The 25755-nt window shown below is 47.0% G+C and overlaps 3 protein-coding genes across 3 annotated transcripts; 2 read left to right on the top strand and 1 right to left on the bottom strand.

Annotated features, from left to right (window-relative positions):
* Positions 1-84: 84 nt before the first annotated feature.
* Positions 85-3993, bottom strand: si:ch211-266i6.3 (nucleolar protein dao-5). Its single transcript, XM_056594465.1, has 7 exons — positions 3878-3993; positions 3485-3536; positions 2627-3393; positions 2219-2519; positions 2048-2099; positions 1597-1888; positions 85-1317 (listed from the first exon to the last, which is right to left on the bottom strand). The coding sequence occupies exons 2-7, from the start codon at positions 3515-3517 to the stop codon at positions 1017-1019; spliced, it is 1746 nt and encodes a 581-aa protein (XP_056450440.1). The 5' UTR covers positions 3518-3536; positions 3878-3993; the 3' UTR covers positions 85-1016.
* A 1145-nt stretch (positions 3994-5138) lies between these two features.
* On the top strand, positions 5139-8939 carry thap12a (THAP domain containing 12a). Its single transcript, XM_056594018.1, has 5 exons — positions 5139-5348; positions 5466-5592; positions 5878-5976; positions 6077-6113; positions 6279-8939. Exons 1-5 carry the CDS (start codon positions 5263-5265, stop codon positions 8144-8146), a joined length of 2217 nt encoding a protein of 738 aa, XP_056449993.1. The 5' UTR covers positions 5139-5262; the 3' UTR covers positions 8147-8939.
* A 563-nt stretch (positions 8940-9502) lies between these two features.
* si:dkey-250d21.1 (uncharacterized) lies at positions 9503-22799 on the top strand. Its single transcript, XM_056594017.1, has 11 exons — positions 9503-9896; positions 10968-11088; positions 12548-12655; positions 12756-12792; positions 12954-14779; positions 14859-14889; positions 15136-16910; positions 17151-17199; positions 17628-19432; positions 20147-20183; positions 20378-22799. The coding sequence occupies exons 1-11, from the start codon at positions 9790-9792 to the stop codon at positions 21934-21936; spliced, it is 7455 nt and encodes a 2484-aa protein (XP_056449992.1). The 5' UTR covers positions 9503-9789; the 3' UTR covers positions 21937-22799.
* Positions 22800-25755: the final 2956 nt, after the last annotated feature.

Raw genomic sequence — 25755 nt, 5'->3', positions numbered from 1 at the left:
ATTTCAAGACTTGGTCGAAAAGTTGATCAGTGCTTAGATCAGAAATTGGTAACAGGATGAAGGATCTGGGCAATTTGTTGAATTGAAACAAACCTGATTGTATACTAGGATTTATTTTCCAATCAATGGTCATGCAATAGTCATGGTGTGAAAAGTACAAGGCTTGCAACCATTATTAAATATATAATTCAGGTTTTATTGAGTGTAGTGTATCCCGTTACACACGTCTGTTTTATACATCACAAGTTGGTGGCATGTATCAGTTTGCACATTTAAGGTGTCATTCCGACAAATTGAACCCAGGGTCTTTTTCGGCATGAAACCATAAAATAAGCCCCAGAACACTTTTTTTCCATTGATAATCGGGTATAGAGCTTGCCCAAAGTTCCCCCGAGCAAGGCAACAGCCCAAATGACTTCCATGTTATTGGCTAGGGACACTGCCAACGCTTCAAAATCTTCATTTCTTTAACCACTAATATTGCTCAAAATGGCACCAAACCTTCACAGTAGCACACGTTAAACGAAGCATCAACAACTTAGTTAGCTTATAAGACTTGGAAAACACTTTAATATACTCCGGTATGCTATTTAAGTTGTTGATGCTTTGTTTTATGTGCAGGGACCCTAATCATGCTACTGCAGAGATTTAGTTCTATTTTGAGCAAGATTAGTGGTTAAAAGCGTTCGCTGTGCCCCTAGCCAATAACATGGAAGCCATTTGGGAGGTCAAATTGCTCCGGGCAACTTTGGGCAAGCTCTATACTCGACTTATTTTATGGGTTTTCATGCCGAAAAAGACTCGGGGCTCAACTTTCGCTGGATTTCACTTTAAGGCAAACCAAACCTAACCCTACTAATATTAGTATCATTGACATTTTTACATAAAGAACTTATCTGTAGCTTGGTTATTTTAGTGTATAACATTGATATAATCATCGCTTTAAAACTACTGGAACTACTCTGCCGAGTAGTTCCAGTAACTGAAACCCCCCCACCCCAATACAGTCAACTCATTTAAAAATACTCTGAATCATTTAAAAGTTCTTTCTCGGGATCCGGCGAGTCCTTGAGCAAGGCAGGGTTTTTCCTGTAAATGTAGGCGTTGGAGTCGTCGTCGCCGTCCAGCTGGACAAGCTCAGCCAGCGAGGTCACGCAGGGGTCGTGGTCCAGCACCAGGGGAGGCAGCCGGCAGGAGTTGCGGTGGATGCGGCTGGAGCGACGCACCGGGGTGAGGAACTTGAGGTCCTTGATGCCCGGCCTCTTCCTGGAGCCGGCGCACGCGCTGCGGACCTCGCCCTGCAGGCCCTTCTTCACACTGAAGCACAGACAAAAAAAGGTGTCAATAATATATGAATTATATGCATTGCACACACACATGATGGCTTCCACATTCAAGGTTTGTTTCGATTTTGTAAAAAGGATGAAACACTGAACTCCGCTTTCTGTCTACGTTTATGGAAATTTCATAAGTAATGTAATTCACTCCCATCTCCACCACGCCGTCACCCACAATATGTTTGCAACCATTCAAAATTGAGGAAGACGGGTGTGTCATGGTCCTAGATAATGAACTTCTCAGGACCTCTGAACTCACCTTTGCAGGTAGGGGGTGGTTTTAACGTTGTACTTCACCGACGACGCATCCTCCATCATCGGTGTCGCCTCAGTCTTCTTCATTTCACTCTCCTCTTCATCAATTTCATATTCCTTGCAGTCATCTTCCTCCTCTGAATCACTTTCTGTCTCTTCTTCCTCCTTAACCTCCACCTCTTCATCCTCCTTCACCTCCTTGCAATCAGCGACATTCTCAGACAGTTCCTTTTCCTCTTGGTTTGCCATGCCGTCAGCCATTTCACAATCGTCAGACTGATCCTTCTGTTGAAGTTCTAAAAAGGAATACACAGGTTAGATAAACTATAAAGTGTGACCCATTTCATCCTTAACAATGTAAATAAATAGTTATAATATTCCAGGGAGGTCTGGAGAGTATGAGTCGTACATGCTGCACATTCTCACAAATGCCTGATTTAACCCGAGACACTTACCATCTTCATCTGTTGCCAGGGCTGACAGGGCCTCGCACAGGTTCACCACAATCTGCGTTGAGCACAACAGAAAGGGCAGAGTCAGGGACAGCTCTCAAATGAGGAAGAAAAAACTAAAATTACAAATAACTATTATTTATTAGAAAATAGCAGTTCAAACTATCCCCTTACGTCATTCACTCCGGCTTCCGGGTAAACGGGTAGATCCAAATCAGAGTTATCCAGCAGGTCCAGGGTGGCGTTCATGGTGAGGGGCGACGATGCATCTCTGGCTGGGTCTTCACCCCTCGCGGCCTCTCCAGGCTGGCTAGCACTGGGAACAGGAACCACAGCCGTAGCAGTGGGGACCTGGCTGGGCTCAGGCTCGACACGACTCGTTTTGGCTGGCAGTGTTTTGGCTGTTAATGTTGCAGACATTACTGGTCTCTTCGGAACCTTGCCCTTGGACGCAAGCCAGTCGGCCAATTTTGCCCTGGGGGGGGGGGGGGGGGGGGGGGTGAAATGGGAAATGCATGTTATTGCGAATGCCATATGTATAACCCAAATAATGAAATTGTAATATTTTAAGTAACTATTAACCTTCTTTCTGCGGCAGACTCCATGGGCACCCTATACTGACTGAGGCTGCTAGAAACCGAAGGCTGGTAGACCTTCTTGTCTCTTACATTCCTATTCTCCATTTCTTTGGTCATCACACTGGTCTTAGCAGAGATGGGGGGCGCTGGCCTTGTGCTACGGTGGGGAGGGGGAGCAGTGCGCAATGCAGTTGTGGGCCGGCCAGTGACCGGCCGCTTGGGGACTGGCAATGGCCCGTCCGACACAGACTTAGATCTTGTAGATTTGGGCTTGTGGTCAGCTCGGCATGGCAAGTCTGCGACAGACATGGTCAACCTCTTCGATAAGTTGTCAACCCTTCGGCTTTCTACTTTTGCGGTTGAAGGCCTGGCAGTAGGTTTCTTATCCCCCTCATTAGCTACAACACTTGTCTTCCAAATAGATCCAATTTTGGACTGGATCACTTTGCCCTTATACAGTCCCGGGGCTGGTTTGGTGTGGGGCTGAGGTGGCTTGGCAGACTCAATGATTTTCTTCTGTTTGACTGCCTGTTCTGTGAGAAAAGCCTTACTGAGAGTCTGTCTTTTATTGGCGTTTCCGGCAGGCATTGCTTTGGCATTTTTCTGCACGGTATTGATGACAGTTTTTATTAACTGCATGTCACCCTGCGTGGAATCACCATCTTGGTTCGGTTGCGTTTCAATCCTTTTGAAGGGTCGAGGGGCCACCGGATCCGTTCTTGTTTTGGAAGGCTTGGGCTCATGCGCTGGTTCCGCATTTTCCTTATTTCCCTAATGCAAAAACGAGACATTTTCATAGATCCATTTTCCTTTTTTAGGGCCATTGAGATCGAAACAAATATTAAATTAGCAAGTTTCTTACTTTTTTGGTTGGATTTCGTCGTGAAACATCCATGTTGTTTGTAGTCAAACAGCTATAGTGAAAATACGAAATAAAATGATCGTTCAAATGAGATTGGATCCTCACAACGGTTACTATTAACTTTTTCAAAACACATAACATTAATCCCATGTAAATGCAGTAACTGTTAATAGTAACAATACAAATATCATAAATCGAATATTAATCAACGTTCGTTAAAACGTTAGCCTAGCCACGTTCTTGTTCATGACTGGTATTTCGGTTTTGGCATGCAGTAGACTAGTCACGAACTGAACTGCCAATACACTGAAGTAAACGTGCGTTAGAAAATATAAACTCACTATTTGTACGATCAATATCAGACATGCAAAACAAAACCTATGGTTAACTTACCCTTCTACTGCCTCTGACCTTTCTGGAACACACAGTACGACTGTCTGTAGGAAAATGACAACACGTCTTTTTGACTTTGGCGGTTATACGTTGGCATTGGTCAATGTGTTATCGCGAGAATGGACATCCAACCAATTCAAACTGTGTTTCAGGCAGGCGGAGGCGGTCCTTAGAGGTCTCCTTTTTGAATGTTTGAAACTAAATAGAATTCCTATGTTACTGGTCTACAGCAACACAAAACGCCCAAAGCGTAATTATGTTCACATGGTGAAGGAAAAAAAGATGGGAGATGTTAAGAAACATTTTCAAACATGTTGAAACATGTCCTTACTGGGGCTAAACGGCATTATTTTATTAATAATAATGTAATCTTATAATTCACATTATTTGTATTATTTCATTTTCACTTAAAATTATACGGTTGAGATTAATAATTTATTATTAATTAATATTTACATTTTTGGGTTACATTTAAATAAACAATGTTACGTCCTTGTGTTGAAGATAATTATTCCTACCCACCTTTTGTTTTAGGTGGAACAGGTAAGTGGGCAAATAAGTTGAAGAGTGACCGATGCAGGTGTACTATGTGTTTGTTATTATAATTAAAGAAGATATAAACGCAGAGAACAACTGTATTTACTTATTTATTGTAACTCGAATGTTCCCAAGATCAAGAAGTAACCGGAGGATACCACACCAAAAATAAGGGTTACAATAATATCAACATTAAGAACAGAGCCAATATGTAATTTAAAGCAGGCCAGCCAATAACATAACTGATAACCAGGGCTTTGTAGCCCTAAATACAAATGAAATAACCCACTATTTACGTCTAAAGATTTTAATAAGCAAAATATTCATCATATGCCTGTAATGTGATGAATAAGTGTAGTGAGAACTGTATGGATTACTGCAGGGGAATTAGCCATTTCTTCAGCGCTTCTGCAAGAAGCGCTGAAGAAATGTACAAATTTACAAATTATGTACAAATATACAAATTATTCATAATTTGTATATTGCCGAAGATATATTGAATCATGGTTTACATATAGGGCTTGTAAATCCCAGGATACATTTTGCTGTATTTTATATGCATTTCAATTTACACACATTATCTATTAAAATTGTGGCTGTGATATAAAATATATTAAGATAGTGGTATAATAAATAAAGGTAACAGGATCGCATAATGTTTTGAAAGAAAGCGGAAATCCATTCATTCGTCCATTCATTTCTAAGCATTATGGGTAAATAAGATTCGCGCGTCATTCACTGCGCGCCCCCTAGTTTCCGTAGCACGCCTGCTGTGTTTGGATCGAGTTATGGGATTGAGATTCCACGTCCGCTATTAAATTGCTTTTCTTGAATCGTAACAGGGGATCATGCAGTATTTCTGCGCTGCTCCTAACTGTGCGACCAAGAAATCGAACCAGCATCCCCTCTTCAGATTTCCAAAGGACGCTGAAAGGTAAAGATAGCAAAATAGCGCGTGGATTTACGTTGTAAGATAGAATTGGCTAACACAAACACAAATCTTTTTATGTAAATACAAAATAATGATCGCTTTGCTTTTTTTTCTGCTTAGATGCAAACAGTGGGTTGACAAATGCAATCACGAGGACCTCAACGACAAATCGCCAGAACAGTTGTACAGATACTACAGACTTTGTGTCAAACACTTCGATCCTTCCTCTTATGAGAGTAACGCTACTGTAAGTAACACGAACATGCTGCATTACACTTGAATATGCGTGTATAGTCATTCTATTCCACATACCCTATACCCTATGTGGAAGAACTATTATTTGCAAAAGGATGCCGTTCGAGATCCCTAACCTAATCTCTGATCACTAACGTCTAGCAATCATGCAGAGATGAGAAGCATGATTCTTTGATTGATAGATGATAAGCAGTCATCTTAATGTCCTTGTCAAAACCTTTACTGCCTAGCTCTTTAACCTTTGAATGTAGTGTTATCCTTTTTTTTCCTATTTCAGGAGTATCTCAGTACAGTACTGAAGGACGATGCCATACCATCTATTTTTGATGTGCCAAGCCAACCTAATTCTACACAGCTGAAGCGCAATAAAGCAATGGTAAATATATCGGACTGCCATTGTTTTAAGTAAGCGTCTTAACTGTACATAAATATTCATTTGAATCTAACGTTTGACCTTTTTTTCTCTCATTGTATAGGCTGAAATTGCTGAAAGGGACATACAAATGAGGAAAAGTGGGTATTATTCAATCTTTATTCTCTACGTTTTATGTTATTTTGCCTTGATTCAATTAATTAATCACTTATTAAACTCTTGAATATCTCAGTGTTAGTGTGATAATGGAAACTACATCAACAAGGTATGCATCATGAGTTTGTTTGTGTGGATTTCCTCTGCAGAAGTCAAAAAGTCCCAAACGGAGACGACCACAGATCCTCCGGAGCCCTCTGAGGAGGAGGGGTACAAAGAGTACCTCAAAGCTTTGTTTGAATTACTCGTTCTGTTGGGGGAGCAAAACATTCCTGTCGGAGGATCTCTCGATACCAAAGAGGAGAGCATGACTTCGAGCAACTTTGTGGAGTTGCTTGACTACCGCATGAATGCCGGAGAGGAAGCCTTGAAGAAGAGATGGGCAGAGGATAAAGACGGCAATCTTCCTACTAGATTGACTGAGCTGATCGACGTGTGTGAGAAATGCGTTCGAAGTGAGCTTCTGGAAGAAGTTGGGCAAAATGGCTTCTTCTCATTAATCACGGACGAGGTGGTGGTTATTTCAGACGAGTGGCACTTGCCCGTCTTCCTGCGTTATGTGGACAAAAAAAACAGCCAGCAGGAAACCTTTTTGGGTTTTCTGAATTTTGAGGATGAGGGAGACAGTGTGGCAGGAAAACTGCTCTCCGAGCTGACTGAAAAATGGGGTGTGAAAATGGAACAATGCAGAGCTCAGTCCCATTCCTGTTCCGCTACTCATTTTAGCCAAGTTAAAGATGTTGTTGCTAAGCTAAAGGAGCAGTACCCAAAGGCAGTCATCACACCAAGATCAACCTGCCCCTTAAACATCTCACTGGCCAACACTTTGGGTTTGACAGGAGTTCAGCTTGTCATGTCTACCTTCAAGAAAATTCATTCATTTTTCACCGATTCAACAGCTCTGCAATTAGAGTTGGAGAACGCCATTGCTATTTTCTATCCGTACAAGGAAGAGAAAGCCAATGAACTCAAAGAGCTCTGTCACACCGCTTGGACTACAAGCGGTGAGGCATTTGAGGTGGCAGTCGACATCATAGAGTCTCTCCTACTCTGTGTGGACAGCGTGCATGACAACGAAGACATGCGATGGAACGATCAGGTGATCCAGGATGCTCTGGAGATCTCCAAAGCGCTAGCTGACTTTGAGTTCATCATGAGCTTGGTGGTGCTGAAAAGCACCCTCTCGCTCACGCGCGCCTTCGGTGCCAACCTGCAGGGGTCAGCGGAGGAAGCTCATTTCGCGGCCGACAACTTCGAGTCGGTGCTGCAGTCGGTCCTCGAGGTGGCCGCCAACATCGACGTGTACCACGAGTTCTGGTACGACGAAGCGGTCAACCTGGCCAACGCCATGGAGGTCCCCATCAGGGCGCCGCGCTGCTTCACAAAGAGGCAGGGTTTGGCGCCCGGCGTGACCGTCCTGCCCGACCACTACTACAAGGAGCACGTCTCGGCCCCCGTGTTGAGGCACGTCGTGGACGAGCTGAAGGAGCTCTTCGGCGACGAGCACCTGAAGGCGCTGGGCAGCCAGTCGCTCATCCCCGGCCTTCGGAGCAAGAAGGCCGGGGAGGAAACCGAAGAGGGGAACCTGCAGATGTACAAGGACGACATCCCGAACGCTGGAACCCTCTCGGCCGAGCTGCACTGCTGGTGGGTCAAGTGGAAGGGCCCGAGGGGCAAGGGCGAGGCCCTCCCAGAGAGTCTCGGGGAGACGCTGGGCCTGGCCGACTTGAAGTTCTTCCCGAACGTGCTGGCCGTGCTGAGGTTGCTCGGGATACTGCCCACACTCCCTCTTGAGGAAGACTGTGGTCTGGCCTACAGGCGCTACCGGAGATACATCAAGAACACACCGGACCACTGCAGGTCCAAAAGCCTTGCTCTCCTAAATGTCAACATTGACGTTAATCATGACTTGGACGCCATGGTCCAGGCTTACATGAAGGCGTACCCGGAGAAGAAGGAGAAGGAGAAGAACAAAGAACCAGAGAAGAGCACGGAACCAGAGACTGAGAAGCTTTAGGCCGGATTCTCTGGTGTTGCTCAACATTGATACTGGATTCTGTTCTAATAGTGCAAAAGTATATTGAAGCTGGCTTTTTAATCTGTAAATTTTTTTTTTTACTCAAGGTCATACATTGTTGTTTTTTTCCTACTGACCAGTTGCTATTCCTTCCAACTCTTTTGTAGGCCAACCCATCCCTTATACAAATACCCCACCAGAAGGTCACCAAACTTGAACATCATGCAAATAACCATTAGAAATTAACGTTTGGGGAAAAAAAAATACAACTAATTGTTCAGAAGATCTACGATTAATATGCAGTAGTGCTTTTATACAAGCTATCAGAATAATTGTTCCCCGAGATCCTTTATATAGCAGTGACTCTTTATTTGAAAAGTAGTGTGTACAGCTGTGATGTTTGACATGTTTGTTAAGATGTCGAGTTCAATAATAAAAAAAATCTGATCATTGTTATGATTGAGTTACCACAGTGAGTGAAGCAGAAAAAAATTATCTTCTCGTACACATTCAACAATATATTTTACTGTTGAGATCAAGACTATCTTTGACTGTTTAGATCAAGACCATTCTTTCCCATGGAAAGTATGGTAAAACAACCGCACACCGATCTGGACCCCACAGGGTGGAACAAACGGGCTATGGTTTAGTGATTTAATTTAGTTAAATTTAGTAGATATATTGTTTTTCTTAGCTGATGCTATGCAAGCGTCAGCATGTATCTGGTTCCTCCACAGCCAACGTATAATATGTTGAATCTGCTGCATCAATATGATTACAACGGTCCTCTGAGGTTCATTCATTGATAGATTCAGTGTTATTCAATTTCCGGCAACACTAGTGATCAGGCTTTCTTTGTTCAGTGATGGCCTGCTAATTGTCTTGGACTGGGGAAACCCCTGTAACTTGACATTTAATAGACCGTTGCCAGACCGATCTAATCTCAAACGTTTCCTGAGAGGCATAACATGTTATTTATTTTATAACCGTTTTCATTTGCCACCCCAAACCTTTTACCAGCCACTCGACACACCCCATCCAAATGTTGCTTTCTTCGGTCTTGGTAAACCCAATACCTAATAATTAACGCATCTCGAGTTCTTACACCAACTTTATAGTTCCAACATATGCAGAAACGGTGCAACGGAAATATCCTTGCACCTATGCATTATCCTCGATAAAAGGTGGGTGTTTGGAAATGGCTCTAAAATGAACGGTTTAATTACGGTTAAATAAACCTAGATTTAAGAATGCAAGCATCCCCTCATGTGGACGGATTCACGACTCAGCACAGCACACCAATCACAGCAGTGAATCCGTTGGAGGAAGACACAAGGTACAAAGCCGAAGAACGCGACTCCATTCCGCGCTCTAGTGGCGAAATAATGTATTGTACATCTTAGTTCCTGGTTTATGTGTAGGTACATGCTCTCGGCACACCGCGCACCATCAACTTTTTAAAAGAATGGAATAAGTCCATTCTCTATTCCGCGTAGATACGTCCCGTGAGCGTTGCAATAAACTCGACGTGTTGGTCGCAAATACCGCACCAGGCATGACTTTGTAGGCTACTCTGCAGGCTTTTCTCCAGAGTAGGCTTGTCAGCTTGCAACCGCCAGCGAGCTAACTTGCTAGCCATATACATGCAGTCCAAGATGACTGACTGCTGTGCTGCGACGAACTGTGGGTCTGACCAGGGGAAAACGGATTCAGATGTAACCCTTTTCAGTTTTCCTTCGGACCCTGACCGGTAAGTTCTTTCCTATTTAATTTGGATTCGATTTAAAAAATAAAATCCTGGAGAGTGAGTACTGTAGCCATCCACCATTAGCCGGAACATGATGTTAGCTAATAGAAACACCAACTCCATTGAAAATGGCGCAGACTAGTGTTGAAAGAAAAGTCCCACATAAAATGGGTTCTATTTTTTTTTTTTACTTTATGATCTAAACTCATTTATATGACCTGCTATCAATGCCCTCTTGGCCGATCAGTCTAACCATGACAAATAAACAGCCCGTAAACTTCAGTTATGTAAATAGCCGTTTGAGAGAGAGAGAGAGAGAGTGTGTGCAGGGGTGGTTGTGTTAGGTTAGGTCAGCTAGCAAAGATCATTTCTCAATAACTCTATAATGTCCTTTTCAATGATAGATTTGCAAGCAGGATTAAATCGGACTGACAACGGCTATCACATCTCAGTAAATTGCAGATCATAATAATTTGAATGGGGATACACTATTACTACTATACTATAATTAATCCAAGCATACGGCTATCCACGGCCACAATACTGAGTGTAGGATGTACTAAAAGTCACTATCTGCAATCTGGCGCCTCCACAAGCTGCGCTGTTCAAATCAGCTTGCTTTTATTTTGAGACCACATATATCCAACCTATATTCTTATACATGGACGAAAAGAAAAATAAGATAGAAAAATCAACAAGCATACTATTTATCATTTAGAACTGGCACTGGCGTTGATGGCCATTGAGTTAGGAATATACAATTATTAACTATTTTAAATCATACAAATTTGGCTACCCTTATTAGTTGATGATACCTGTCATATATATTCGTAATGTATTATTGTAGACCCCATTTTGGTACCTCTATACATTTATATTTTCACTGTATAAAATCAATTATTAAATCAATGCATAGGGAGAGAAATTCTTCAAATCTACCAATTGAGTGAAATTGTTTAAAGGCCGACCAATTTGTAAGAATAAGCTTACTGTAGCTAGTTTAACATTATGCCAAAATAACAACCCTATAATTGGAGACCCGTACTACATTTTTATATATTCTCCTCTTTGCAGCTGTAAACAATGGCTGGACAACTGCCATCGTCCAGACTTGGCATCAAAAGGTCCTGAAGAGTTGCATAAACTCTACAAACTTTGTGCCAAACACTTTGAGCCCTCCTTAATTTCCCATGAGGTAAGAGCCCGAATTGATCATTTTGGTAATTGGTTGGTATTTTTTATTTATACATCTAATGTAATCCCAATGCTAATGCAACACTACAATGCAAGCACACAATCAATAATTCCATGTTATTTCTTATCAGGCCAACTGAAGAATCCCCATTAGATAGTTGATTTAATTGATTAACCTAAATAAATTTGTTTTGTAAATAATTGTAAGTTAATTACTTACTTAATTGGATGCCAAAGGGTAAAATACTATAAAGACTTTTATACTAAATGACTTTTAGTGTCACAATGTGTAAGATTGAGCCCCTCCCAGTTGGCATATATCCTTCAGAATTCGAAAGACTCAATAACGGCATTCTGTCCACTATAGCTCTCTGTGCAGCTGTGTGACACGATGTAGCGTTGCTTAGCTTTCGGGATGTGTCGGAGGGGTTTTGGGAGTGTCGTTGTTTATAAGTACGATTCTTATAAGTAAAGGGGGTAAAGGGCTGGCAAGCATTTTTTAATTGATAGAATATATCAGGTAAAGAATGTGATTTTTGTTGACAATTAATTAAATCACCATCGATCATTATTGACTACAGATATGTCCAGATTATTTTAAGCAACAGCCAGTGGAAATAGACATCGCAACTTTAAAGTGGTGATCTCGAAGATCTCAGTTTCGTTGTCTTTGTTGGCACCTATGATGAAAATAAATGGTACGCCGCTACACACTCAAGGGAATTTAAGAGCAGGGCTGTTGCCCTAGCTCCTCCAAGCCCTCTCTGGACCACCACTGCTGGGTGATGGAAATTGCAGCTTGTGATTTGAATGCATGCCCAGAATGACGCCACTAGCACTCAGTTTGAAACATTCGTACTGCTACAAATTAAAGGGCTTTCATCAGTGGGCCATAGGCTCAATCACCATTGTGATACCTCATTTTGCAAAAGATAGTAACTGATATCTAGTTACATCTAAATCTTAACTAGCCAATACTTTAAATTAGCATTTATTGTGTTGATGCAATATGTCACATTTCATCTAAAATGTAGTGGAAATTACCTTAATATATCTGTAGTCCATGCTGATCCATGGTGATTTAAATAATATAAACACATCCTATAACGGGATTTATTTACAATTATCTTACTATCAACACTCTCAAAATCCCTCCAAGTCAATCCGCCGACACAAGCTATGTTAGTTAGCTAACAGTTGCAGTAGAGTGTAACTGAGAACAGTGATTCAGGTTTCTGAATCCTTAAAGCCTCCCGCCTACTTACTGTGGGCTCTCAATATTTCACATTTCATCTATAATACTTTCCTCTAACATTAGTATTGCTGGTTCCATTGATATCTGACAGTGACTTTGATGATTGTATTGTATTTTTTAATCATCCTTTCTCTGTGAAGTTACTTCTCTAGTATATGTATTTTGTCATGTTGTTTGTACCAATCTCTTGTGTTTTCTATTTTAGGGGACTTCCGATTTTGTGTTGAAGGAAGATGCAGTTCCGACAGTGTTTGAAGACACAGAACCATCAACCATTCCAACAACCACCGATAGAAAACGAGCTGGTGATCCTGTAAGTGTTTCATATAACTTCAGTAGGATTTTTATATTTTAGTAATATTGTACAATAAATGCATGTCAACAAACCTAATCTCCTCTTATCATGACCTTAGCTTGAGGAGGAACCTGCTTCTGTCAAGAAATCAAAAGGTAGACCGACCGCCTTACCTAAAGCCTCAATGTATACAAGCACAAATATTACATCAAAATATGATTGGACATGACAATTTGTAATTAGTTATGCTTAAAAAATGTTCTATCGATATGTCTTTTTGTAATATAATTTTTTCAACGTTATTTTTGTTTGTCAGAAAATACCGAATCCCATGAGGTCCATGAAGAGTCTGAGGTATCCGGACAAAACAGCACAACGTGTGTATCCCTACCACGAGATGATCCGATGCAAGAGGACACGGCGGGCTCCAAAGCCCGAGAGTCTCTCAAAGTCTATTTCAAGGAAGTCCTTGCTCTAACCGGGTTCAGCATCAATGGCACGAATATAGATGAACCGATGATGCAGCTGGGAGAATCCCGGGGCAGGCCGGAACTCAATCCGATCTGTGTGGAGAAAATCGACCAGAAAGAGATCCTCCAGTTCAGCGAGGACCTCATGCGTGACGAGATCCAGAACAGCCTGCAAATGGCGCGCTTCTTCTCCATCCTGCTGCAGGACGCCACCAACATGGAGGGCAAGGAGCAGATCCCGGTGTTTGTACGCTCCGTCACGGTCGAGGGCTTCCCCCAGAAGCACCTCATCGGCTTCCTCCCCTGCGAGTTGGACACAGAGAACCTGTTTTACACTCTTCTCACGGAGCTGCGGAACAAGTGGGGCCTGAGGATGGAGCATTGCCGCGGGCTCTCCTACCTGGTGACCGGCGGCATGTGCCAGAAGATCAGGGACCTCACCTGCAGGATCCTCCAGGAGTTCCCACAGGTGGTGCTCTCTCCCAGCGACCCCTACGTCTTCAACATCTGGATCATCCGCTGCATGCCGGTCCCCTTCATCCAGAGTGTCACGGACGCCGTCGAGGAGGTGGCCGGGCTCATCAGGAGAACGCCGGAGCTCAGCCAGAGGCTTGAGGGCAAGATCCAGATGACGTACGGGCACGTGAAGGGCCGGGTGGACGGCATCAAGGAGGCCTGCCGGGGGAACTGGGAGTACCGCACGGACGCCTTCCAGACCATGCTGGACATCCTGGAGCCGTTCCTCAACGTCATCAACGAAGTGATCTCCAAGGTGGACGAGGACACCGCCGAGCAACTGGCCAAGCTCCGGCCCACGCTGAAGAACTTCAACTTCATCGTCACCCTGGTGGTCCTGAAGAACACCCTTTGTTGCGTGAGCATACTGAACTCGAGTCTCAGGGGCATCATCAGCATCAGCAGCACATTGCAGTACACCATCTCCAACGCCTTAAAGCTGGTCACCAAGTACCAGCAGGAGATCGCCATTTTCCACCGGAAGTGGTTTGGCGACGCGATGGGCCGGGCCAAGAAGCTCGGCGTGGAGGTCACGGTGCCCGAGCCCTCGCTTGCCGCGCTGGCGGCGGACAGCGCGACCGCCACCGACACCCCCCTGGAGGACATGTTCCGCGAGAACCTGAGCCGGCCCATCCTGCAGTATCTGGTGGCGGAGGTCAAGCGGGTGTTCAGCGTGGAGATGGTGCGCATCCTCCGGTGGCTGTCTCTGGTGCCGTCGTACATGGCGGACCACAACTTCAGCATCCGCCGGGACAAGGTGGCGGACGCCAACCTGAACAACCTCGCCCGGCCGGACACCTTCTACGAGGAGCTGGGCTGCTGGGAGCTCAAGTGGAGACACGCCAGCAAGCGTCGGATCCTGCCCACCACCGTGTTTGCCACTCTGAAGATCCAAGACATCGGCTTCTACCCCAACGTGCAGAGTCTGCTGAGGGTCTTGGGCACCGTCCCCTGCGTGAACGCCGAGGCCGACGTCTACGGCCAGTACAACATGGTCCTGGAGAGATGTCAATTCTACCTCAAAGGCACACCGCCGGAGCTGAGACGATGCCATTTGGCATACGTGTTTGTGAACCAAGACGTGCACTTCAACGTGGAGCAGATGGTCGAGACCTATGCGAAAACCCATCCGGAAATCATGCAGTTGTTACAAACGGTAAGTGTGATTCTTCAGATGTCTGCCAGTTGCCTCATGTATTTTGCATGTCTGATCTCTGTTTGTTCCTTTGTCACAGGAAAATGCAGTTAAAGCAAAGCAACCCAAAGGTAAGAAAAGCTAGTTTCACTTTCATTTTTGATACATCTTTTATCAATAATAACACTTTTCTGGAATGTATATAAAAAAGTATCGTTTTTTTTTTACTTTTGACAGTTTGGTTACTGTACCTTTATTAAGCAGACGTTTTTTCTTCTTAAATAATAAAAATGGTAAATTAAAAAAAATGTATATATCATTATGGTAATCATTTGTTTTGAATGAATGAAACGACCTGACCCGTGTAACAATTTTAGCAGTTGCAAATGATGGAAACCATGTGGAAAAGGACAACGAAGACGAGTCGAAACCGATGACCATAGAAATGGAGGGCGAAAAACTGGTCGAGCTGAAGTGTGCCGAGACCGACCGAGAGGCGCTCAAGTCCGCCCTTCAGGCAGCGGTGACCGCCGCATACAACAGCCAGAGCCGGCAAAACACCGAAGTCTCCGCCGAACAAGAAAGCGAGGTGTCCAAGTACGTGTCCAAGTCGGAGATGAAGGAGGTCCTGAACGTTTGCGAGAACACGGTCCGGGACGGCATCCTACTGGAGGTGGGGAGCTCCTTCTTCTCCCTGTTCATCGACCGCGTGGTGACGCTCGGGGAGAAGGACTACCTCCCGCTCTTCCTGAGGTTCGTGGACAGCTTTGACGTCATGCGCTTGGAGCTGATGGGGTTCGCCGAGGCCGACCTCGAGTGCGACGCCATGGTCGAGCGCCTGTTGGAGATCCTCACCGTGGAGTGGCGCCTGGATCTGAAGTACTGCCGGGGCCAGGCCTACCTGGGCTCCGGGGACATATCCTACAAGCTGAAGGCCTTTGCGTGCAAGGTCCAAGAGAAGTCCCCGCTGGCGATAAGCACACACAGCTCCTGCTACTCCTTCAACACGTGGTGGTCCAAGACGATCCCGGTGCCGGCCATCACCAAAGCCCTCGAGGTGTTTGAGGAGGTGCTCGTGTTTTTCGGTAGCAGCTCGCTGCTTGAGAAGCAGGTCGACCACGTCATCGCCTACGGCCTCAGGGAAAGCTACGAGAAGGTCCAAGAGTTGCAAGGGAAGTTCTGCTCCCTGTGGCAAGAGAAGCACGACTCTTATGAAGTCTTTGTCCAAATAATGGAGCCTCTGGTTGAGTGTCTGGAGAAGATCAAAAACAACCCGCAGCGATGGAAGGAATCATTGTCCGAACAAGCGGGCTCGCTGCTCCGGAAGATAATGGACTTTGATTTCATCATCGCCATGGTGATCCTGAAAAACACCTCGTCCTTCACCAAGGAGCTCAGCGCGGGCCTGCAGAAGGACCACTTCAGCGCCGCCTCCCAGCTGTGTCAGATCAGCGGCATCCTGGCTACCCTGAGCCGGGTGAAGACCAACATGAAGGTGTTCCACCAGAACTGGTTTGACGAGGCCTGCGCCGTGGCCCAGAGCCTCCGGGTCCAGGTGGAGGAGCCCGAGTGCCCCGGCCAGCCCCGGGACGCGGCCAGGAAGCCCCTGGGCTACTTCAAGGACGCCCTGAGCGTGCCCCTCATGGACAACCTCATGACGGCCGTGAAGGACCACTTCTCCGAGGACCACAAGGAGGCGCTCAACTTCCTGTCGCTGGTGCCCTGCTCGGTCACCGTCAGCTACATGTTCGAGAGCCTGAAGTCGAAGCCGCCGCTGTACAGCACGGACCTGCCCGACGCCGACAACTTCTTCACAGAGCTGTGCTGCTGGCGGGTGAAGTGGAAGACCAAGGTGACCCTCACCATCCCCGACACCATCTTCCACACGCTGCGGCTGCCCGTCATGCAGTACTTTGGCAACATCAACACCCTTCTGAGGATCATGTCGGTGCTGCCCAGCACGGCGCTGGAGGACTGCGGCGCCAAGATGCGGCACAAGTTGTTCCAGGAGTTCCTGAAGAACACGGAGCCCAAGGACCGCACCCCGTGTCTGGCCATGCTCCAGGTGGGCACCGACTTCAACCGGGACCTGGACCGCATGGTCACCCAGTGCCTGAAGGTCACCCCTCAGACTCTAGAGGGCATCTGTCTGGTACGTTTGGAATATAATTATATTTTGATTTTGATTTTGATTATTTTTTCATACATTTTCACAAAAGGAGAACATGAATAATGTATCCAACATCTAGTGTTCACAATGGTCAGCTGCCTGTCTACTGCAACACTAGTATTTGGACGTACCGGGACTATTGTCATGGCATTACAGTAAATTCATGGAGATAATGTGTGTTTTAATATTGTGTATTACATTTTTTATTTTTTTTATTTGCAGGATAAGGAATCCAAAACGTTAATGAAGAACTCTGAAAATAACATGGAAGGTATTGTACTTGCATCAGATAATAAAACACACAATTGTAAATTTAAATATCATTATACTCAACCAAATGTAATCACAAAGCTTGTTGTAGCTTGTTCTTTATCAGGTAGAAAAGACAAACAATTATTTGCCAAGGTCAGCCTGATTTGGATTGGGAAAGAAAGGACTCGTACAAAGAAATTTACGTTGACGCATGCAAAAAGTATACAACTACAAATATGTGCATAAATTCCATGAAGCAATCTTTCCCAAGAAATAAAATAAACAGAAGACATGACTCTGCAATTTCTGTAGTTGATATTGTATGAGTAACCACTAGCCTAAAATAACACCAGTGGAAAAACCAATGCTGTTGCATCATGCATGCGAGGCCATTCATTATTTCTCTCTTGTTTCTGTCTTTGCACGGTCTTCCTTTGCCGTGTTCAGTTGACCATCTAAAAGATGAGGCCGAGGAGGTTGTGGTCCAGCCACCTGTCGACGCCACGGACGAGCAACCAGCCGAAGAGAACGGCCACACCGGGGACAACCAGCAGAGTCTGGAGACGGTGTTCCGCCTGGCCGCGCAGCTGGCCAAGAAGAACGGCGCCCTGGCCGAGATCACCACAGACGAAACGGAGAGCATCGTCCAGGAGCTGGGCCTGTGTCGCTGGCTCGGTGCCGACGGCCGAGGCAAACTCAACATGGGGGAGACGGAAATAGCCATGCTGTTGACGAAAGGGATCCGCGACGTGATCCGCGACGTGATCCTTCAGGAGATACAGGAGTCCCCCTTCTTCTCCCTCATCACCGACCGGCCCGTCAGAGTCGCCGACGGGAGCCATTTGCCCGTCTTCGTCCGGTACGTCGGCGGATCGGCCCCGAAAGTGGAGCTCCTCGGCTTCCTGCCTTTCGACGAGTCCTCCGTCGACGACGACGGACAAGCGAAGGCCCTCGCTAAGATTCTGACTGAGGACTGGGGCCTGCCGATGTCCCAGTGCCGCGGACAGGCCTATATGCGGTCGGGCTCCGGCTGCCAGAGTCTGAAGATCATGGCTCTGGATTTCCTGAAGAGCTACCCGCTGTCGGTCGTCACGCCAAGCGAGTCCTGCGGCCTGGCCTACTGGCTGGCCGGATGCGTGCCTTGCCCCCCGGTGACCAGGATGCTGGACGTGGCGGAGGACCTGCTGCGCTTCTTCGACAGGTCCCCGGGCCTGGAGGCGCAGCTGGCGCAGGCGGTCGACGGGCTGCTCAACGCCCCCATGGAGGCGCTGGAGGAGAGCCCCGAGACCTGCTGCTCGCGCTGGAAGAGGCGGGACGACTTCTTCGACGCCCTCGCCGACACGCTGGAGGGCGTCCTCAGCTGCCTCGACGCGGTCGGCGCCGCCGCCTCCGTCGGCACCACGGCGCTCTACGCCCAGGTGCTGGCGACGGCGGTGCGCAGCATGGACTTCATCGTGGCCCTGGTGATCCTCAGGAACGCCTGCGCCCCGCTCCGCAACTGCAGCACCGTCTTCCGCTGCGGCAACCCGGCGGACATCATCGGCGAGGCGGAGAAGATCCCCCAGATCATCGAGGCGCTGAGCAAGATGCTGGAGAACATCGGCGCCGTGCACGGGCCCTGGTTCGAGCACGCCTTCCAGCTGGCCTCCAAGTTGGGGCCCGAGCAGGTGTGCTTCCCCGAGGAGGCCAGCAACTACGAGTCGGTGGAGATCTACTATCGGGAGACCCTGAGCATCCCCGTGCTCAAGTGCCTCATCGAGGAGATGAAGCACAGCTTCTCGGAGAGCCACCTGCAGGCCCTCTCGGTGCTCTCCCTGCTGCCCTCGTGCAACCCCCAGTCCAGCCTCGAGTCCACGGACAAGCCCTTCGGCGCGTACCTGACCGACCTCACGGACCCCGACACGGCGGAGATGGAGATCAACGCCTGGGCCGTGGCCTGGAGGGAGAAGTACCAGGAGGCCGCGCCGCCGGCGTCAATATCGGAGACGCTGCTCCACCCGGAGGCCCTGAGCCACCCCACCGTGACCTCCCTGCTGCGGCTGGTGGCGGTGCTGCCCAGCGTCAGCATCGAGTGCGACCTGATGAGGTCCAGCCTCAACGCCATGAGGGACCTGCTGGAGGCCACCGTGTGCAGGGGCAGCAGGACGGAGCGCGTGATGCTGCTCATGCACCAGCAGACGCTGCGGAGGCTGCCCGAGCTCATCCAGAGGTGCATGGAGATGGATCCCGAGAGCAGGCCATGTCTGGCCCAGGTAATCTTTTATTTATTTCTTTTTCTAAAGACTACTGGCTTGGGTTGTATGAAGGTATTAGAGTGTACCTAGGTGTTGAGAAATCCTGAAGGTAGGATTTTCAAAACCAGCAACATCAGAGACGCTCTGCTTTCTATTAAACCGATGCAGAGCTACTGTGTTGATGTAGTGTAGTACACAGCACGGGCCACCAGAGGTCAGGCTATACTCGAAGCTGGGCTGAGAAAGATGGCAGTGGGGGGGATAACTTTCCAGGACTAGGATGCAATATAAATATGTAAATATTAACCCATATCATACCTTTTAACTTCAGATTACCTCTTCCAAAAACCAACTCCTTTTAATTTCCTCACCTAATTTTGTTCAGCCACACATCTCTGTTCAGCCCACTGATGTCTCTGTAACAGGGTCCTCCATCTATTGATGATTTTATGTATTTATCCCGGCAAACTAGTCTGAGCAGGGTTATTGAAGGTAAGAAAGTATTTTAGGCAAGACGATGTCATACATGCTATAATGACTTCCCCAGCAGCTTAGCTTTTATGTTTTTGTTTTTCGGTGGGTGGTAAATCCCATTGTATACCCGGGGAAATGTCAGGAAGGTATGAAGAAATGTTTATCACCAAGGCCTTCTATGCACCATACCATTGATCAAACTTATTGACACAATTTTTTATATTTAATGCAAATGTATTTGTGCTCAATGCAATGTAGGTCCTGGAAACCTTTCGAGGACTAAAGCTGATCAAAGGCAAGTACATTTAAAAAGCCATCACTACAGAACACAAGAGTATAGTCCCTCCTTTTTCTTTGTAAAATAAAAAAGTTGTGCACTGAAAAATACAATATTGGAATCTTAATAATCCTGTAATTTTTGTAATTCTTAACGGAATCATGGATCACAAAGACTTGTCATCATGACTTACCTTTCCTTTCTGAAATCAGGCGCTGCCATCGTTGAATCCATGGAAGAGGAACCGAGCGGCCCCGCAGTAGCGGACCCTCCCGCCGACGCCGTGGCGGCCCCCCAGGAGGGCAACGGCGTGCCGCTGCAGGAGGCCCTCCCGGAGGCCCTCCCGGGACCCCGCGGGCCCGTGTCCTTCTACGGGCCGCAGCTGCGCGAGGAGATGCTGAAGGAGCTGTGGGACTCGCAGTTCTTCACCATCATCATGGAGCAGGCGGCGGAGGTGGACGGCGAGCTCTACGTGCCGCTCTGCCTCCGCTACCTCAACAAGGAGGACATCCAGTGCGAGGAGACGCTGGCCTTCATCCCCTGCCACGCCGACGCCGGCGCCCTAGCGGACGCCGTGGAGACGGCGCTCTCCGAGAAGTGGGGGCTCAACATGGCGTACTGCCGGGGCCTGGCCCTGCTCAGCGTGGGCCAGGCGGGCGCCCAGATGCGGGCGGTGTGCGCGTCGCTCGCCGCCAAGTACCCGCAGGCGGTGCGCGCCGTCAGCTCGGCCGTGTCGCTCAACGTGTGGCTGGCGCGCTCCTCGCCGGTGCCGGAGGCGGCGGACGCCGCCGCGCTGACGGAGAACCTGCTGACGTGGTTCACGGCGGACGCGCGCCGGCAGAACAGGCTGGAGGACGCCATCCTCGGCGCCTTCCCCCGCGACGAGGCGCGGGGCCACGAGCTGCGGGACAAGCTGGTGAAGAGCTGGGAGCGGAGCCACGACATGCAGGAGCTGACGGCGGAGCTCCTAGAGCCTCTGATGCTCTGCCTGAACGACCTCAAGGACGAGGGCGAGGGCGGCGGCGCTGCCGAGCGGCGGCAGGCCGGCGAGTTCTTCGACGCCGTGCGCCGCTTCGAGTTCCTCTTCGCCACGGTGGTGGGCAAGCACGTGCTGGCCGCCACGGGCAAGCTGAGCGCGTCGCTGCAGGGCAAGCCCCTGGACATGCTGCTCGCCGTGGACACGCTGCCCGACCTCACCGAGGCCCTCGGCAAGCTGCGCTGCGACGTGGACGTCCTCCACAAGGCCTGGTTCCAGGAGGCCGTGGCCCTGGCCGCCCGGCTCCAGGTGCCCACGCTGCACCCCGTGCTGCTGGAGCCCCTGAGCGACTTTTACGCCGAGTCGGTCAGCGGCAGGGCGATCGAGCACTCGGTCGCCGAGGTGGCCGACCTGTTCGCCGAGAAGGTCCTGGACACCCTGCGGGCGCTGGAGATAGTGCCTTACGCCATGTCCCGGGTGGAGACGCCAACCCTCGGCGGCCTTCTGTTCCGCCTGTACAGCGAGGACCTGCCGGACAAAGTGTCTCTGTTTCAGGAGATCAAGTCGTGGAAGGAGAAGTGGCTGGACCCCTTGGCGGGGTACCTGCCCACCACCGTCCTGGACACGCTGAAGACGTCGCAGATCCGCAGCTTCAGCAACATCGAGACGCTGCTCAGACTGCAGGTGGTGCTGCCCTTCTCTCGCAAGGAGAGCTCCTTCAGGGTGGGCAAGAGGAGCCTGCAGGCGTTCATGCAGCAGCAGAAGAGGTCGCTGGCCGAGCTGCATCCTCTGTGAAAATGTTGATGGTGTTGAAGCCCCTCCCCCAGCCCCGCCCAACACAAGATCATGTAAACTAGCAAAGCTCTTGAGAGGTTGTTGACAGCGCCACACCTCTGATTCAATGTTCCTTAGCCCCCCCCCCCCTCTAACTTTTGAACTTGACCAGATAATTGAGTGGGTACAATATTAATCAAGATACTTTTGAACTCTTTTGTTTTCCTGTGTGCAGAGGGAAGACCTTTTTGTAATTTTATTTTTCTCCTGTAGTTTGAACGGTTGTACTGCCCCTTGGGACCAATGTCTTGCCAAAAAAAAAAGAGTAATGCTCAACGGAGGGTTATCGAAGCTTGTGTGCCTTTATGCAATTCTACCCAACCATCGGCTGCACCCTACAGATGCAGGAAGTGACACAACCCCATTAGGCATTTGTTTTTAGCATTACCAAAAATGACTAGACTGTAAAGATCACATTATGAAATTGTTACAAAGTAATTTCAAATTGTTAAATTGCACCATTGTTTTCCTTTTTAGGCACACATAGGTTAGATTAGATTAATCATTTAATGTTTTTTTGATTCCCCCTGTCATCATGTCCATATACAGGGGTCTATTTGCTGTAACTGTATCTTTGAAAGAATGTTTCCATGATAGGAAATCCCTCATATATATATTTGTCAAAAAAAGTAATAAAATGCTTCTAAAAGATGTCCTTCTCAGATGATCTTTACGTCCGTTTTTTGGTCTGTACTGTGTTAGACTACGTTACCACAAGGGGGCGCCAGGTGACCTTTATAAGTCTACTCCCAATCAATGCATGCAGTCCCAAAAGTGAGCTTTTTTTATGTATATATATCTCCAAAGAAATAAGGCATCTTATATTTATATTTTACAGAGTAAATAAAATAATGTGTAGACTTGACAGACTTCTTCAAACTAGGTATATGATATATATTTGAAATGATTCTTTTTAATATTACTGTAATTTCTTAACCCAGTTTGTCTTGAATATGTGCTCATTGTTAGATTTAATCAGTTGCTGAAGGGTTAAATTGAGGTAAGCGAAAACGGCTTCTTGCACTTAAGTTAGTCATCCTTCAAAAACGAAGTCAATCTTTGTTTAATTAGACTTAAGAGCCTAAATTCTGGAACTAACACTATCCATGCAAATGTTCTTAAATAATTCAAAAAAATGTTTGCTCTTGGATTAACTCAAATCATCCTTTCGTAGCCAGAGTTGTTTCAGTCAGAAATGTCCAACATCCTCAACTGGTGTTTTAATGTCGTCTTGAGTTCTTCTATTCTTCACCGACTGTTCCGGCCATTGTATAATTATGGTTAACAATTAATCTCCCCAGACAAATGAGCCACGGTACCGGTGTCTCTTAGCTGTCAATCATTTGCCAGTGACAATGGTGGGCCTTTGCACCAGACCGCCAACTCACAGAGAATCATAGTTCATGTTGATAGAAACCCTGAGGTCTGAAGTCAAATATTCCCATTTATTCTCATGTTTTAAATAGGAGGGGCGGGAAATGCTTTAGGAACGGCTTGGCTATAATAGTCATAACACCCTTACTCGTTTTACTACATCATCAGCCCACCCAAACCTCTTTGAATTTTTTGTTATTATTATATATTGAATGTTAGGTTATTTATAATAACCTAACATTAAAATAGCATTCTACAATGATGAACTCAAGTTTTCTCTTGGTATGAGTTTCTCAAGGGGATTATGGTAAGTTTAATTTATGAGCGTCCCTCGACCTGCCTATCTGAAAGAGACGAGCGTGGGGGCTCTCTGTAGATGACCCCTCATCCCAGGTCCTAGTGGTCAGGTAGGCCTACCTCGTGTTTGTATTTACCAGCTCTATACATCAAGTTGGGCACTATTAACCTCACCCATAGCGACTTGATATGAGCAGACATGTACTGAATTCCTCCTGCGAGTTGTGACAACAGACAAAGCCTGATCGCGTGTGTCTAGCTCAGTGTGAAACGGGGATCAACACGTCTCTCTCTCCCTCTCTGTGTCTCTCTGTGTCTCTTCAAACAGATCCGTCTCAGCTGCTGTGGACCACCAACAGCCCATGGTCCCTATGCTGGCTGTATGGGGCCGGTCTGAGAGCCCCACGACAGGGTTTACCGCAGGAACATCCTCCACTTTATAACACCCCTCGTCCCCTTTTAATAAGACAAGTAGGCCTTACTGACTCTCCACGCAGTAGCTGCTGTGCTCTGATCTCACTTTAATGGGGAGGGGGGGGTCATGAAGGTCTTAACGTCTTGATGGATGGAAGGGTGGTTTGGCCGGGGATACATGACACACAGACAGTGCTACGGTGGAGACAATCTGTAAACACATTCATCGTACTTGCACAGAAAACAAGCTTTATTTTCATCAGTGACGCATGTGCTGGAATGCTGCTGGAAGTCCAAGTTTTTTGGGGGGGCTAAGGTTGTGGCTATGGATCCGCCAGCATGGATTTAGCTCCAACATGGGGGACGACAGGAGGTTTTAAGTGGGGTTCGGTTCAATGTTCCCCTTCAAAAGGAACAGAAAAAATGCGCTGGCATTTAGGGGAAGATTTCAAAGGCTGCTGTAAACACACCATTTGGTTTGTTTTGGGGTGTTGCTGATTTGACTCTAAACACCATTTTTTTGGTGTTCTGCTCATCTAAACTTTCTACATAAAAACCATTATGTTTATTGGACTATAGACAAGATACCATTTTTAGTTTGATAGGGTGTGTTTTTGGTTTGTTCGTTTTTTCACCTTGGCATTCAGGGCATATATTATGTACTCAGAATGTGTGTTTACACAGTAGAGTTTAACCATTAAATTGCAGTTAATCTTTTCCTCATTTTATTTGTTTGTTAGCTTTCAGTACTTTTGCCGACCCATTTTCTCTAAAGAATAGTACAAATTTAGCAGGCAAAATGTATTTAATTTGTAGTAAAATATAATATAAAATATGTTAAAATATAAATTCTCTTAAAATGAATCCTTGAGCCGTTTCCAGAATAAAAATTATGAAATCTTGAACCTCAAAGATTAAACCTCTATACTGTTAACCACAACCTGTGAGGCAGTTCAATATTCTGTCATATCCCAAAGACAGGGACCGACTACTTGAAAAAGAAGAAAAAAACAAACCATGTATCTGTTGTGTTTACAGCGAGGGCACCTCGCTGTAAACACATGTCTGTGTGTCTGTGTGTGTCTGTGTGTCACATGTCTATGTGTGCTTTTTGACATACAGACACACATGTCTGTATGTGTGTGTGTGTGTGTGTGTGTGTGTGTGTTTGTGTGTGTGTGTGTAGAGCGTAGGTGGGGGATGGGGAAGCGTCTCTGCTCAGGTCATCATTCATCAGCCACACAGTAAGACCCAGATCTCCTCCACCACCCACCCTCCATCCCACCCATCACCTGGCTGCAGATCCAGCTCGTCTTTCCCCAACACCTCATCACTGGGCCCTAGGATGGGGTACCACAACCCCCACCAGCACCAGCACCAGCGGGTGTCGTGATGGGAGGACTGGTGGGAGTTCTGCATGGGTGGAAGTGATTGGGTTTCCTATTTTTAAAGATTTATTCTTGAAGGTTTTATCCTTTTTATTGTAGAGCCAGACAGGTGTGGGAGAGAGAGGGGAAGACATGCAGCAAAGGACCGTGGGCAGGCATTGAACCCTGGGCCGCTGCGGTAAGGACTGAGTGTTAATGGTATGCTCTCTTCCTCTTTTTAAACACGTGTCCGGCACGGGGGCTCCTCCACGCTAGGGCCCAGAATGAAGTGGTGGATGAGTAGGAGTAGCCTTCTCTTTACTTTCAT

This window comes from Gadus chalcogrammus, chromosome 7 (genome assembly GCF_026213295.1).
Source record: "Gadus chalcogrammus isolate NIFS_2021 chromosome 7, NIFS_Gcha_1.0, whole genome shotgun sequence".
Taxonomy (NCBI): Eukaryota; Metazoa; Chordata; class Actinopteri; order Gadiformes; family Gadidae; genus Gadus; species Gadus chalcogrammus.
The sequence above is the reverse complement of the archived record's forward strand: the minus strand, read 5'-3'. Positions and strand labels throughout refer to the sequence as shown.